This window comes from Notechis scutatus, chromosome 2, assembly GCF_049901735.1.
Source record: "Notechis scutatus isolate UNSWTSFEM ecotype Mainland chromosome 2, rNotScu1.2, whole genome shotgun sequence".
NCBI lineage: Eukaryota > Metazoa > Chordata > Lepidosauria > Squamata > Elapidae > Notechis > Notechis scutatus.
In genome coordinates this window covers 89,851,257-89,867,372 of record NC_142010.1, presented here as the reverse complement: position 1 = coordinate 89,867,372, position 16,116 = coordinate 89,851,257, and the positions used below count along the sequence as shown (strand labels likewise).

Genomic DNA, 16,116 nt, shown 5'->3' with positions numbered 1-16,116 from the left:
TATAACTTTAGCATAGTAACAAACAAGCAATATATTGCAAATGGGGGGGGGGATTTTCCCCTTATCAAAAAATAATACATGGATGCAGAGAAATGCTAGTTAGTTTCCTGTAATAGTATGTTTATTGCAGAAAATTTGTTGCAAGGAATTCATGGTTGAAAGTGAAAACTATGGTATTGGACATTAACTTCCAGTGCTATTTTTCAAATTATTGAAATTAAACTAAGAAATTAGAGAACTACTAACGTTTAGTTCATAAATAAATAATAATATTGAAAAGCTAGTAGTGATAGTGTTTTTGACAAGGCAAAATCTCTACAGCATCCTTTGCAATGTTTTGTGAGCAGAGAACATAATATTGACTACTCAAGGGTTATTTTCATTGGCAAAATCCTAGTTACAAGCTGGTCTAGGAATGGAATACAGACCTGCATTCCTAGTTGGTTAAAGGTCTCTTGTATCCAGGCGTTCTGCTTTAACAGTTGAATTTGAGACAGCTCCCCTCTGTTCAGCATTGCCCATTCTTCATCTGTACCAACTACCTTAAGATTTGTAGAAGTAGATCACACAGGCTGTGTGAAATGCAATACTAATCTCTACCACTCAGATGCTCAGGTGAATCTCATTTCCCAGTTTCCTTCCATTTTGCTGCAGTTCCTGTCCTAAGGAGGAAAGGAAAATGGGACAGCCTTTAAGCAAAAGCAAGTTTTATTTTCAACTCTCATATGAGGGAAGGAAAGCAATCTTAATTTGCAACTGTATTTCGCTGTGAAATGTGTTAAACCTTGAGATGACTGAGTAGCTACAAACGATATAACCATGATCACGCTACGGGAGGCTGTGAGAATAATGTGAACCACAAAGCTAGGTGGCGAATTACAAGCCACCGGGGCGGTTCAAGGAAAGCATCCCGCGTTTGGCTTGTAAGGAGGTCACTACGCAGTAAGCGTAGCGTATTATACAGACTAGAAAGCTGCGCGCTCAACGAGAAAGCCCCTCGCCCCTCCCTCCTGCCTAAGGAGGCGCGAAAAGACGCCTTCCGCAGACCCGTCCTACGGCTCCTCCGATTGGCCAGGACGCCGAGGCGGGTGTGGCTATCGAAACGGGGTGTCGATGGGCCGTAGCATTAGCTAGAGCCGGAGTCGGTGGAAAGAGGCAGCTATGGCGTACGGCGGCCTACTCGTGCCCATCATCGTCATGAGCGTTTTCTGGGGGGTGATCGGGGGAGTTTTGCCGTGGTTGGTCCCCAAGGGCCCTAACCGGGGGTAAGTGACTGGGGAGGGGGGGGGAGGAGGACGTCGGGGCGCGCTGTGGAGGGGGGGGGGCGAGGCGAAGACCCTGGCTTCCCTTCCCCCTCTTTGGCCTGGTTGCCTGCCCGGAGAACGCTTGTCACGGCTCCGGTACCATCCCGGGGGGCCAAGAAACGACCGGGGCTTCCTCTTGCTTGGAGAACCAGTGCAACGCAGCTCCCTTTCCTTCTCTCTACCCCTCCCCCTCCCCTCCCCGCTTCCCCCCAATGTTGACGGCAGGTCCCGGGTGAGTGTTTGTGGTTTGCCTCTTAATCATGATAACACCCCCGAGGGCACCCCGTTCTCCCGGCTGAACCACTAGGGCTTGTGGTGGGAGGTGGGGGATCCTGTATGTGACGAGGCCCTTTCTCGCAACATCGGCTCCTGCGAGGCTGGCTGTAAGGAGCAGAGCCCTGTCAGCGTCTTGTGATGGTTTATATATATATATATTTTTCGGACTGCTCTTTCTTTAAGTTCCTGTTCCGACTCCAAAGGGGCATGAGACAAATGTTCCGGTTCGTTCTGTCATTTACATCGCCTACTTCTGTAACGCTAATCGTTAAATACGAAACTTCCCCTTTTATTAGTGTTGTGAATTCTTCGTCTTCCTTTTAGAGCACTGATATTAAGTCAAAACGGGATGATCGCTTTTCGTTTTTTGCTTGTTTTAAAGCTGTAAAGCGCTTTTTATTTTATTTTTTAAATTGCTAAGTGGAGGTGGATGGAAGGAATGGAACAACAACAACAAAAAGGAAACTGAGTGTTCCCTGGATGATTTGAACTCCAATTCTCATAATCCCTGCCCTAGGAGGTGGTGGTGGTTGGTAGTAATAGTAGTAATAGTAGTAGTACCAGGAGAGGTTGTAGTTCAAAGGATCTTGAAGGTAGGAGATTGCTGCTCCCTACAATTAAAGCAGAGAAAAAGAGCACAATTCGCAGTACAGCAAAATAAAAATAATGTGCAAATTAGGAAGCTATTTTTGCCACTAGAAGGCGGGCTTCTGAAAAAGGAAAACTCAAAATTAGGCTGACTTGGATAAGAAGACTAGTAGTATTTCTACAATTAGAAATTTGGAGCAAGATCTCTTGTCAGTTGTCAAAGAAGGTTCTGAGGTATTCTGACCCAAAGTTACTCGGGCTTTTGCAATAACTTTGATTCAGAAATATACTGTAGATAAAACAATATAGAGTTGCATACTTCTTCTAACCTAGTTGCAGTTTTTGAAGGCCACCCGATGTATTGTACTTTTCCAATTGATGTTTGAGCAAGGGATGAGTAAATGTTCTGATTTGCCTTCTCTTTAGTGGGGTACACTAAAGTCTTAGGATTATTTAATTATACTTCATGTGTTGCATTGGGTTAGGGTTAGGGTTACATTGTTCTTAAGTGGGTTTTTATTTCCATGAATTTGTAGAACAGGAGTCTTTGTATGCTAAGTTGCCACATACAACAGACCTTCATTACATAGATATGTTGTGACTGATCACTTTTAATAAACATCAGTTCTATGTGTGACTAGATTTTATTAATAATAAATAACACAATTTAAGAAAATAAAAGTATAACAGATTAACAGTTGGAAGGGACCTTGGAGATATTCTAGTCCAACCCTGTACTCAGGAAGGAAACCATATATGTTTTCAGACAAATATTTATCCAATTTCTTCTTAAAGAATTGCAGTGTTGGAGCATTCACAACTTCTGGTGAGAAGTCATTCCGCTGATTAATTGTTCTGTTAGGAAATTTCTCCTTAGTTCTAGGTTGTTCCTTTCCTTGGTTAGTTTCCATCCATTGCTTTTTGTCTTACCTTCAGGTGCTTTGGAGAATAGCTTGACTCCCGAGATAGCGGAACACTGCCGTCATGTCACACCTAGTCCTCTTTTTCATTAAACTAGAGATACACAATTCCAGGAACCATTCTTTATATGATTCCCTTTTTGGCACAGAAAATATATAAGCTTCCAAAATGGCCGTAACTCTATCAGTGCCCTGGCCTTCATAAAATTCACTGGAAAACAATAATCATAGTTAAGAGATTAAAATAATTAGTTCAGTGTACAGTATTTTCTTTTTGTCCTGAATAGAAATTAAATTCTCTAACTGAATCAACTGTCATCTGTTCATCTCTAACTGTAACCTAACTCAATGTGAGACTCTGTAGATGCTTGGCAGAAATATTAAGATAAGTATCTTTTTTTAAAGAAAAGCAAGCATAACAAGCCATACCAGTGATTCCCTGGCCTTTTACTTATGGAAATCAGCAACATTCATTTTTATTCCCTCATAGGAAGTATAATTTGAACTGAAACTTTTTTTCCTAAAAACATTGTTCTTATCATTGCCATGGTGCTCTTTATATAGGGTACTAAATTCCTTGTGTTAAAACCCACAAATAGTAATGAGATAATTAGCTCTGATCTCTGTGGCAACAATAGCTTTCGGTTAAAATTGCATAAATAATTGATGGCCTGTAATGAAAATACTGATTTTACAATGTGTTCTATTTAGAAAAATGTTTTTATGTCCAAGTGCCAGATGTTGAATAATATTTGCATAAAGCTTCATGAGTCTGGAAAAAGAATGACCAAATGAATGGTGGTTCTCAGGACATATTTTGATGCGCTCTATTCTGGACAAAGTCTTATTCATTAGGCTTTGCAAGCAGTCTTTTTTTTATGTAATTGGAGCATTGACTTTTTTTTTGTCTGATTTACTAACACTACTGGAACAACAGCCAAAACCAGTTTGGTGCAATGGATAAAACATCAGACTAGAAACTGGGAGACTATAAATTCTAGTCCCACCTTAATCACAAAACCAGCTGCGCGACCCTGGGCTAGTCACTCAGCCCTAGGAAAGGCAATGACAAGACACTTATGAAATATTGTCAAACTGCAAGGACTTAGCCATACAATTGCCAGGAATTAATGGTGACTCGAAGACATCTGTAGACACTGGATTATATATGATAATGTCTAAATATTGCATGTTTTAAAAATGTATATATAAATTATTTGGCTTATACAAATGGACAGTATTTTATTATTTTGGATAACTTATTTTGGTTCAGTTGGAAACGTTAGACAACTAACTGATAAATATATCTATCTACTATAGTTGCTGAGAACTTATTGGCCATAGACTATGGATGCCTTTGGGTTCTCATCGCAGCTATGCATATACGAAAGATTTTTTTTTAATGAGAAAAAGGAGGAGATGCAGAAAAGAAATAAATCCCAAATTTGGAAGGGCGGCATTTCATTCTTTGAAAACATGGTAATGGCTGAAAGATTGAGTTGTGGGTGTAAAAGTTCCTGACAACAGAATGAAAACTACTGTTGGAATAGATTTTCCATTCTTTTCCAATGATTTGGATTAGAGAGTTTGGAAAGAAAACCTTTACACGTTCATTTTACATTTCATACAAGTTGGCTGTATCCTAATGATTCACTCTTACCGTAAATTTACTGTAAACATGGCCTTGTTTACTCTGAACTAAGAATATGGCACTGACGTATCCTACAATAACCTAATTGAATCTACAGTACCCTACATATTTTAACATTTAGGAACACTTTGAGAAATTAATGATTATATTAGTATGTTTACCCTGTGTGCACTAAAATTAGAGAAATATTTCCCCCTCTTTTTTCTAATGCCAGTTTATAAATACGACTTCCATTTTATTAGCCATCTTTCTTCTTTCCACAGTGTTATTAATACAATGCTGGTGATAACTGCTGTGTGCTGCTACCTATTGTAAGTATTAATGTTTCATTCCATATGTAGTAAAATCTATGCTGTAACTACAACATATTTTGAGTTTAGTGTCTTGATTGTGGAATGGGAAGACTTGCATCCTAGTGGATAATACAAGAAAATGTGTACATGACTTACAGTATTGATCTGTAAGTATTCAGACATGTATTTTTTGTCATTCAGTGTTTTAGCCATAAAAAGACAGCATAATTTTGTTGGCAAATACATATGTATTAATGTAACTTGTTCATCTTTTAATTTTACCTATTGTTTCTACTTATTTTTATTAAGTTATTTTAGTAGGATTTTGTATCTGGATTCTGCAGTAGGAATGAAGACTAAGAGCTTTTTTGTTCTATGGTGTTAAATACTTTGCAACAATGTGCATTTTAATAAGCTATACCTTCTGCTATTCTTTAAATTCTCAGAATAGTTGCAGAAATGATATTTTTGAGTACTGTGATAATGAAACAGAAAACAAACAAATAACCTGAAATATTACTGTGTATAACATGTTTTCTCTAAGCATTGGCCTTCATCTTGCCTTTATAAACTATGAGTCACATTGTGTATTCCTAAACAAGATTTAACTTACTGTAGCTTGAAGTAGCCTAGGAGATAGAAGTCCTACATAACTTGTTTTTTGGACACATGCTGTACTTATTTATGGTTCAACAAACTCAAAGACTCATAAATATGAAGCTATGACCCCAGTGACTTTTAAAAATGCTCTGCATCGTGATTTCTCTGTTTTAATGTTGCATTGAATGAAAGTCCTTGTCATTGTCTCTTAACAATTGTAGATTTATGTATGAAGGATCATTGCCCACTATCTTTGAAGTAGTTAGGAGATTTCCAGCCCTACCTACCTACCTACATACACATACATATACATATATACATATTCACACAACACACACCTATAGTATATTAGCCATTTTATACATTTTTATCTTTTAGGCTAGCCTACTAGCAAAAGAAGGAAGTTATATTATCCTAAGTTCTTGTCTACCAATCTATCAGATAATATTTTAAATATTTTGTGTACAGCCATCCATAAAGTACTTTGTAAAGAACATTTCACAGTGTTGAGAGATTGTGTTGGTAATAAATAAGGAGTTAATAAACTTGGAAACATGATTGGAAATATAAGTTTCAGAAGATATGTGTGAATTCAGCATAGCTTACACCCACCTACCTTGGTAGGCACACCAAAGCTAATATATTTCCCCTCTTCCCTTCAGCACCTACTAGTTGAGCTAGTGAGTATGAGATCCCTGTGATTGTCAACCTCTCTTCTTGCTTGCAAGTGAATTTATCCAGCAGCTTATCCATTGCAATAGACCAGAAGGAAGGGGCTGTTGCGTTCTTAACCTGGTAGAATGCCAGTATGTATGAGGGGGAAATGACCATTAACTCACCCCCATTTAATTAACCCAAAATTGTACTTATCTGTAACAATGGCAATGCCCAATAAGTCAGTGAGAGTATTCAGTTACCCATCAAAAATATCGAGCCAGGAGTGTTATTTGAACTTGACTGTAGTACCGGTAAGTGGTGAACCAAGTTCCCTGTTACCCTGAAAATACGACCTACCCTGAAAGTAAGTCCTAGCTTGATTTTTGCACATGCTCCCAATATAAGCCCTACCTCCCCCCAAAAGCCCTAATTAAGATCCCACCCACTCTAGAGTGCTTGGGTAAAAATTAAACTCGGGTGCGGATGGGTGGTGGTGGAGCTGCCCTGCTACTTACCTTGAGACAGTTGTAGCCAGGCCTTGCACACTCTGACACCTGCCTTGCCGGCCCATTTCTTCTGTAGCCCGCAAGGCTGGCAAGGTTTTCCTGAAGCCTCTGTAGCTGATATCTGGATCGATCCAGAGCTCTGTTATCAGCTGCAGAGGCCTTCAGGAAAGCCTTGCGGACTGCAGAAGAAGTTCCTGAAGGCCTCTGACTGTGAAAAGGAGGCCAGGGGTGATGCGCGCAAGTGAGATTAATCAGTGGATGACGTCCCCTGAAAATAAGACCTGGTGCCTTTTTTGATGGCCAAAAAAAAAAAAAGACGGTCTTATTCTTGGGAAAACACAGTAGGTCCTTGAATGCAAAAAGCTGCCTGTATATTATACTGAGCACAAGCATCTGTTTTAAATTACAGTGAGAGCAAAATGATGAAACATGCATCATGGCACAACTCTCTCACTATTCATACTTTGATTCCAATATTGCATGCAAATACATATACCACAGAGTGTGTGTTGTATAATCACAAGACATTTTTGTTAGTTACCCACCCCCTGCAGCCATACTCAGACTATTGATATAGTCAACTGATATTATTATTGATATTGGCAAGCAACAAATTGTTTGAATTTATTTAAAATAAAACTTAAAAATGCTATGAATGGAACCTTCTATATTCAACTATGTATGATCTTTCCCCTAAAACATCTCAGTGCCAAGGACTTCAAGCACAATTTTTCAGCATATATGGTACTTATGTTATCCGTTGAGAAATTTCAAGATCTACAAAACAATACCATATCACATAGTGATTCTGCAGCATGAGTTACTTGCCCAAGATAGTAATTTATTTATTGTATTTATTTAGCAAATGTATATAGCTACCCATATCACAAATGAGACTCTAGGCAGCCAACCACAACAAATATTTGTATAAACAAGTAGAAACAACTGTTAATGACAATTAACAAATAGAACTAAGACTTTAATAGTAAAAAAAAGAAGTTATATTGATGGAAAACATGCTGAGGCTTTTCAGATTAAAGCTCTTCTCTTTTCTACTACATCACCAGTTTTTCTCCATTTCATGTGTTCTATCCATTAATTTTATACTTTATAGAAAATATAAATCGTTTTAGAAATAGAAGTCGTCACAACAGATGGGAGCACTAGCTTATCTTTGCTGATCCCCAAAATACTAAGCAGTATTGGACTTAATACTTGGGAAGCAACCAAGAAAACCAGAGCTTGGCTAGCTTGGGGAGACCAACATTTTTATCAGAGGAAAGCAGTGCCTGCTATATAATTCATTGCTACCAATATGGTTATGAATGTCTGCAAAGTAATGATTGTTCATTTACAATAGAGAACATCCTTGCCCAACCTGAAATCTTCCAGATGTGATTTGGAGTACAACTCCCCAAATTCTCAGACACCAGATCTAGAAGCCACCACACTGGGGAGACTGGCGTAAAGGAAACCAAATACTGTCTTAGAGTATAGAACAGGATCACAACTGTTTGTGTGACTGGAAACCTAATTTTTAGTGCTATGGAGATATTGTATGTAATTCTATCACTTGATCATAATTACTAATATACAGTACCTTCAAGAACTTTTTAATTAGCATTTTTATACAGATACAGATAATCAGAGTTGGAAGGGACCTTGTAGGTCATCTAGTCCAACCCCCCACCCAAGCGGGAGACTCTACACCATTTCTGACAAGTGGCAGTCCAATCTCTTCTTGAAAGTTATCTTTCAGGGAATAAAAGGATAGTCATTATCATTGACTATTTATAAATCACATTCTTTTCTTTTAATTTTCCTGATACTTCTGAACAACCATGTTAACCACCTTACATAAACAGCATCTTAGTCAATATGTGTTTATTTAAATTGTGTGAATTGAAGAATTGCAGCACAAGTGTGAGTGGAAGTTCTCCCTGGCAAGTAATAGTAGGGATGAGATACTCAGTTTAAATATTATATGGTTATTCAATTATTATTAAAACAAGTAAAAATAATATCTTAATATAAAGCTTTGAGTGAAGAGCTGCTTAAGGGTTGAAATATAATGGTCACACAATAATTTTATGTCTTTCTAACTGCATTTCCTGCCAGCTTGTCAGCTGCATAGTTACGCTCACTTTCTGTCCAGTTGTCTTCTAGCATTAGAAGATGGTTGTAGCAGATTTCCCTTTTCCCAATATTCCTGCATGCTGACGATAGTTCATAATGAATACATGACTTTTCTTAACTTAATAATTTTAATTTTTGTGCTTCCAATGAAAAATTCAGTATTCAAACAGCAGCCCTGAATGTCACTGTTGCTGTACTAATGGGGTCTCTATTGTTCCAGCTATAACTAATTATTTCAATCGATGGATGAGTGAAATGTTAAACAGCTATCTTGCTATCAAGGGTTCAGCTTTATCTCTTGATACTTGTCTTTAGATCCTATATTTTACATTAAAATAACAATCAGATGTTAGTAACGAATTCTTGCTTTTAGTTTATATACAATATTCCAGCAACATATTTTTGAGACTGATAAAACTGTTTTATCTTGTTCATGGAAACAAAGCCTTAACACGGCATAACTGGCACAAGGAGTTCTTCCTCTTCATACCCTTGGACAATAAAAGTCTATTGGAATATACTGAAGTGAACCCACATGAAATCTGCAAAAGACAGTACTGACATTGTCTGGAATTGCTCTGTTTGGTGCGTGAATCAGTTTTTCTTGTGTCCAGTGACTGTTTTTCAAGTTATTATATCTTCCATATTGAGAAGAATTTAAACTAATTCTTGAAGGGTCCTTGGTGCTCTCTGAGCTTGCTTGTTTTCTTGCAGACATTTCATTATCCAAACTAGGTAACATCTTCAGTGTTAGTAAGGAGTGGGATTTGCTCTCAGTTTATAGTCTAGTGGCTCCCCTGTCAGTGTTGGGATGGTTTTAGAGTTTCTTTGGTTGGGCTGACTTGTTTGACAGTTCCTTGATTGGAGTATTGTTTACTAGATTGTTAGGTGGTCTGATATCAATCTTGAAGTTGATCTATGCTTATCTGGGTGCTGATTGTTGGTAGAGAGGTGTTTGGGGGGGGTTGCTCCCTTTTTAGCTTATTGATTATCTCTTTTGCACAGTATATAGATATTCTTTATGTCTATGTGGCTATTGATGACTAATTTGCCAGAGTGCAAGGCTTCTAGTAATTCCATAGCGTCTTTGAACTTGGCTTGGTCTAGGGATGATCAGTTTCCCAATTGAAACTATGGTTACCTCTGCCCCTGTGTTCTGAAATTAAACAGTTTTCATCATACCTTCAGTCTACTAGTTGGTGTTCATGGATGTGTTTTGCCAGTGTTCTGCCTGTTTGTTCTATCTAGTGGTTGTTTCACTCATTAAACTAACTCTTGCCTAAAAGGGCTGTAAAAAATCCAGGGTAATTTAGAAACTGAGTAACTTCGCCTGAATAACATAGAAAGTTGTGTATTAGCCATGTTATTTCATTGGGGAATTCATGACAATCGGTGTGTACTGTGCAGTATATATATGTGTGTGTGTTTTTATTAGTATGCTTTTCCAGAAGTCTTGAGTAATACTAGACCACTTTGTAAAAACCCACTAGTCAGGACAACAAAAAGAGTCTGTTTACATTTATTCAGTCTCCCACCCACAGTCGCATTTGCTTTAGTAAGCTTCTAAGGAATGCATTTTCTTTTTTAAAATAATCAATTTTCAGAAAACATTTCCTACATTTTTGTCATAGAATCTCTGTTAGTTTCAAATATTACATTCCACAGTTGGTTGGAATGAGGAATTATAATTGACTATGGCTAGGAACTAAAGCCCTGTGTTTGCTTATGAACTAAGCATTCCAAGCTTTTTGATGCTGCACAACAGCACATGATAGGAAATAAATATTGGTAAGAACAGAGACCATACCCTGTAGAAAACACTGTCTTTATCAACAACTTCTGAAGTTGATTTTTTTGAAATATAAATTGATAGAAATACTGATTTAGGCAGCCATAAGTAAATATTTGCACATTATATGGTAAGAAGATAAGAAAACATGAGGGGTTTTTTTTTTCCTAGAAAGGACCACATATAATATTGTGCTACTAGAGGTGCTACCAATTTAATGTCGGTAAAGATATCTATAATGCAACTGTCTATCCTGGAGTCCCTGCTGACTAGCAGTAAAATAAGGAAAATGCTAAATGTCTCTTAAGGTCCTCTATTTTGTTTTAAAGGTTAGGCTCATTTTTGTTTAGTTGTTTAATATGTACTTAAAACTAAAGGGGGAAATTAATTAACAAAATCTAAAAATAGTTATTTTGTATCTGTATATGGTTGCTGTTGTTCTATTCCCCCATCTGATCGGTATTTTATTTTCTGGTGCAAGCATCCAGGTTTGTGTGGAATTTTCCATGACTGCCAAAGCTCTCTGCATTTATAGCAGCTCCCATTACAAAGCTGCTTTGCTGTTTCTCCTCCTTCAAAAGCATTCTAGAAATAGCAGTTAGATGTACCATTGTGTTCACAAACCTGTTTTGTATACTGAACATTGGTTCAGTAATTCTCTACAATTTAAAGAGATTGTAAAGTCCATTTTTCAAATCTGAATTGTTAAATTGAGTGATTCAAAAACAAATGTGCTGCATTTTCCTCTGTGTTTTCCATTGTGAAAAATGTTTGTGTCTTAACCATGACTTTCATTTGGTTAATGTGACCGCTGCTTTGAGAAGGAAGGTCATGTATATTGTAATATAATACTGTGATTTTAAAAGTTCTTAACAGCAATTTTACATAACACTATTAAAATATGTGAGTTTTAGCTTTTTCTTTGCAAGAGATGTATGATAAAAAATGTATGTATGAGAAACTTTTCTCTTATGTTTTTTCTTGTATCTAAGGCAAAAAAAAAAATCACCAGTAGCAAAGTGGCATACAGATATATACAGATTCTCTCTTTTTAAAAAATGTCATTAAAGGGAGATCTTGTAAATATTTTTAAAGCACTACAGAAACATAGAAAAAACTAGAAAAAGGGTAAAAGAAAAAAATGAATAACAAAAAAGAAAGATATTTTAAAAAGCAAATTCTGATCATCTTTGTAGCAGTCATAGACATGGTAATTACCATTTCCACCCTCTCATATTACCTATCATAGTTTCCAACTTTCCATAAACAAACCTTTGTAATCAGTCCCAAACTCACTTCATTTTTTCCATTTTCAGCAAAAAGTCTACATATAAAGTCTATGTATAAAGGAAAGTAAATATATATATATACTCAAAGCAGAACACACTCACTTAGAAAACAAAATGCAAAATGATTTAGAGTTCAGATTAATAGGTACACAGAAGTCATGTATCTAACTGCTATGATGCTAAAACAGAACTGTATTTCATTAGACAAAACTAAAGAGGTCTACAACAAAATATTGCAGTTTAGAGTCTCCTTGCCAACTGTGCCCTTCTCAGTGGTATTCTTTTCAAATTCCTCTGGCATTCTCATTTCCGCTTTTTGTCTCAGCATTCTGTGTCTGCTTGAGATACTTATTGCCTATTTTCAGGAACAGGATGGGAAGACTTTTGTTTTCTTTTTTCTTGTACTTTTCTTTGTGCTTCAGCAATTTTTCCAAGCATGTGCGATGAAGTCATTTGCCTACAAAAACATAATTCAAAATCTAAAACTTGGAAATTTGGTAGGGGAAAGTTATTGGGATGTTGAATGTGAAACATCTTTAGTTATATAACATTTTATCGCTTTTAAGAAAAGTATTAACAAAAGGATAATTGATAGGATTATTATCTATTCCTTGAAATGAAAAGGGCATTTTCTAAGAAATATATCCTGGACTTCTAAGTAAATCCTAATACTATTTTAGTCCTTTCCTTTTGAAATTATAGTTCTGTTAGTATTTGTGTAGATGCTAGACTTATTCTATTTCTGCCTTGTCAATATTTCTTCTTAGCCAATTCTTTAATAAATCTGCTCTTATTTTGCAGCTGGTTGATTGCCATTCTGGCTCAGTTGAACCCACTCTTTGGACCACAGTTAAAAAGTGACACAATCCTGTATCTGAAGGAACAGTGGCCTTAACAATTACGTCTTTTTCTATGGCAGTATATGAGCTAGGTAAATGCCATTTTGTTCTTGTTGTTTATATATTTCTTTTTGTTCAAGGAGTGAATAGTGTTCTCCCTGTTCCATCATTATTATTATATAGTTTTGTGATTACTTTTGTGTATGTGTGCAGCATATCTGAGAACCTAAACTGGGAGCTCAAAGCAATAATCTTGCCGAGTTAGGATAGTTATTGCATAAGATGAAACCAACTCACTTTGCTGAAAAAAATATAATCATAAACTTTGTTTTTCCTAACAACATTATTGTGTAAAGGAAAAGACTTAGCTGCCAGGCTCGGCTTCTAGATTTTGATTGCAGTTCATCAGACTTAGAAACTGGAATTGGGGTTGGTCACTGGTTAAAAGAGGTTGGAGAATAGTCCAGTGATAAAAGGTTAATTATAGAAGGCCAAGGAGAGGACTAATGGAACTGACCAGAGGAATTGGTATTCTGGGCAACAGAGTTTCTCTTTAGATCTGTTGGCAGATTATCCTAATGATAGTGTGCTATATGAACATAGTGACTGTATAATATAAACTGAGATTGATGTTTATGTGCAGCTCATGGACTAAACCAAAACATGCTTTTGTACCTGTTTCATAGCCACAATAAAAAAGATTTCACTTAGAGAATTTAGTTATGGTTAATTTTTCACATTTAATTTTTCTTTGATTATTCCTTAATATTATTACTTTTCATATGAAAAATAATATTTTCTTTTACATTACTGAAAACTATTAATAGCATCGGTCATTTTTGATTGTTGGCATTATCTGTGTAAACTGAATTCTAAACTTCATATTGACATAGAAGACATTTACTATATACTTACAGAGTTACCAAAGAATACTTCAAAAAACAGGCAACCCAATGTAGGTTATTGTGCTGTACTGTATATTAATTATTCTAAGTCAAACAGGCAAACCTTTCTAAAGCATCATATGTTATTAATTCACAAGTACTTTTATTCATTGCTATTAGCAAGACTACAGTATTCATTTTATTTGCCTTTTAAATACGAGACAGTATAGAAAAGCAGCCATATTACCTGGATTTGAAATACATTGTATGGGATATGAGCAAGGTTTTTCAGGTCCAGAAATTGGGGAGTACTTCTGTGGGGAATTTGGGAGCTGGATAATATTGTTGATCATTCGAGTAGAAATAGTTTTGGGTGTGGAATGGTGAAGTTTGCCACACAAATATGGTTACAAAAAGGATTATACAAAACCATGAATCTGGTTCCTGTTATAACCGGTTTAGAAAGCTTCTTTGCCTTTTATTTCCAGAACTCTTGATTTCCCCAAATATCATTTGCTGTTGGAAAATAGCTGAGGAGAGATATTATGCTTTTAATTATCTTTTTTTCCCTTGAGACGAAGCTTTAGTGTTTTCAAATCAGACATGGAATGAATTTGGGTGATGACTCAGGATTGGGGGTGTAGATTTATTTCCTATTTAAATTTTTAGTAGTTCATAAAAGTCAGTGATCATACTGTGCCTTGGAAAGAGAAACCTTACACGATGAAGCAATGATCTTTGTCATATTTGTTATGGTGAATTTGCGCTTGCCAAATAACTTTGATTGGAAGTACAGGAGTGTCAACAGAAGATTAGCTAGGGTCTCAGCCTTATTAGTCAAAACTAATATTCTACCACAGTTCAGTTTTCATTTTAGACAGCTTCTTTTAAAAAAGAACAGTCAGCTTGTATCTGTTAATTAATATTCATATATTGCTGCATTATTAGCAGGATTAGCTATTGTATTGAAGCAAAAACTAGTGTTTTAATACATATTTTTTACATATTAAAGTAAAACTTTATTTGAATTGTTGCAATATCTTGAATATTAAAGTTTTATATCAGTCCCACCCTCTGGAATCTTATAATTGCTTGACTTTTGGATTAAAATGCTTCTGAAATAAATTGTTTTTTTCTTTCTTTATAGGTTATGATAAAGTTCCATTGATTGAATGATGCCTTTACTCTATTTTGAATCAATCCATGTCTACCTTAATACCTCTGTTCTATTACGAAGAATATTTAACTCAGACATATTTTAATATTCGTGAAGTGCCTAAAGGGTATTTTGTACCTGATTTCTGTAAATTTTTGCTTGAATTTCAAGTGTTACAAAATGTTCCATCATTCCTATGATGGCTAGGTTTATTGACAACACCCTATATCTCACCAAGCAAACTTGGAATAAATTTCTATTCTGTTTACTTTACTGGCTTTACTTGGGCTGTTGTTTTTGCATAAATATATAGAAACATAAATTTTGAATCACATTTATGAATTCATAACTTTTAGACTGTTATTAGTTTTATTCAAATATCTCTCGGTTTAGTGACAGTTTTCTAGGTCATTTCCTTCATTGATGATATCCTTCCTCTTGCAGATATATCTGCACATTCCGAAAATCTAGATTTCGTGTCCAATATCGTCTCAATTTTATTTTTTCAGATTTAACTAATTTAACTAAAATAACATCATAAGATATGAAAATATGAATAACTTCATTGGGTTTGTAGAGAAGTACAGCAGAAACCTGTGCCCTAAAGTCTGGTGTAATAATGTCCAAGTTACAAATAAGTGAATTTGGTCAGGAATTTATAGAATTAGTTGAGGTTACCAGTATTTGTTATATTGAAATTTATATTGTAGAGAGATCTATTCATTAAATAGCTAAAATTGTTGTTTAGGTCAGATCAGAAACCCTGGTGATGGTTGATTTGTCAGAACTTAATGATGTGTGTATCTAATTTGAAGGGAAAATATTAATAAATTATGTCAGGTACAAAAGATAATTCAGTGTAAATGGTAACCATGGATACATTTTTAAAAAAATATGATGCTGGTGGAAATACTTCAAGGGAATGACTAAGCTTTCTGAAGACAATTGTGATCCAAATCCTAGGTTGAATACATACATGTACATACTTCTCTTCCCCCCCCCCCCATCTCTAGATATTTGCACTAGCGTGTATGAACATGAGCAAACTACATTGAAGAATACTGTTAGACCTAATAAGAAAATTTTGGTCCAGTATTTTGACATCTGGATGTTTATTTACACATACAGGTAATCCCTGGCTTACAACTACAATTGGGACCAGAATTTCCATTGCTAGAAAGTTGGTTAAGTAAGTTGCGCCCAATTTTATGATTTTGTGGCTACAGTT

General features: G+C 35.9%; 1 protein-coding gene across 1 annotated transcript; it reads left to right on the top strand.

Annotated features, from left to right (window-relative positions):
* The first annotated feature begins 1,098 nt into the window (after nucleotides 1-1,098).
* ATP6V0E1 (ATPase H+ transporting V0 subunit e1) lies at nucleotides 1,099-15,161 on the top strand. Its single transcript, XM_026688226.2, has 4 exons — nucleotides 1,099-1,265; nucleotides 5,003-5,050; nucleotides 12,811-12,940; nucleotides 14,880-15,161. The coding sequence occupies exons 1-3, from the start codon at nucleotides 1,162-1,164 to the stop codon at nucleotides 12,902-12,904; spliced, it is 246 nt and encodes an 81-aa protein (XP_026544011.1). The 5' UTR covers nucleotides 1,099-1,161; the 3' UTR covers nucleotides 12,905-12,940; nucleotides 14,880-15,161.
* Nucleotides 15,162-16,116: the final 955 nt, after the last annotated feature.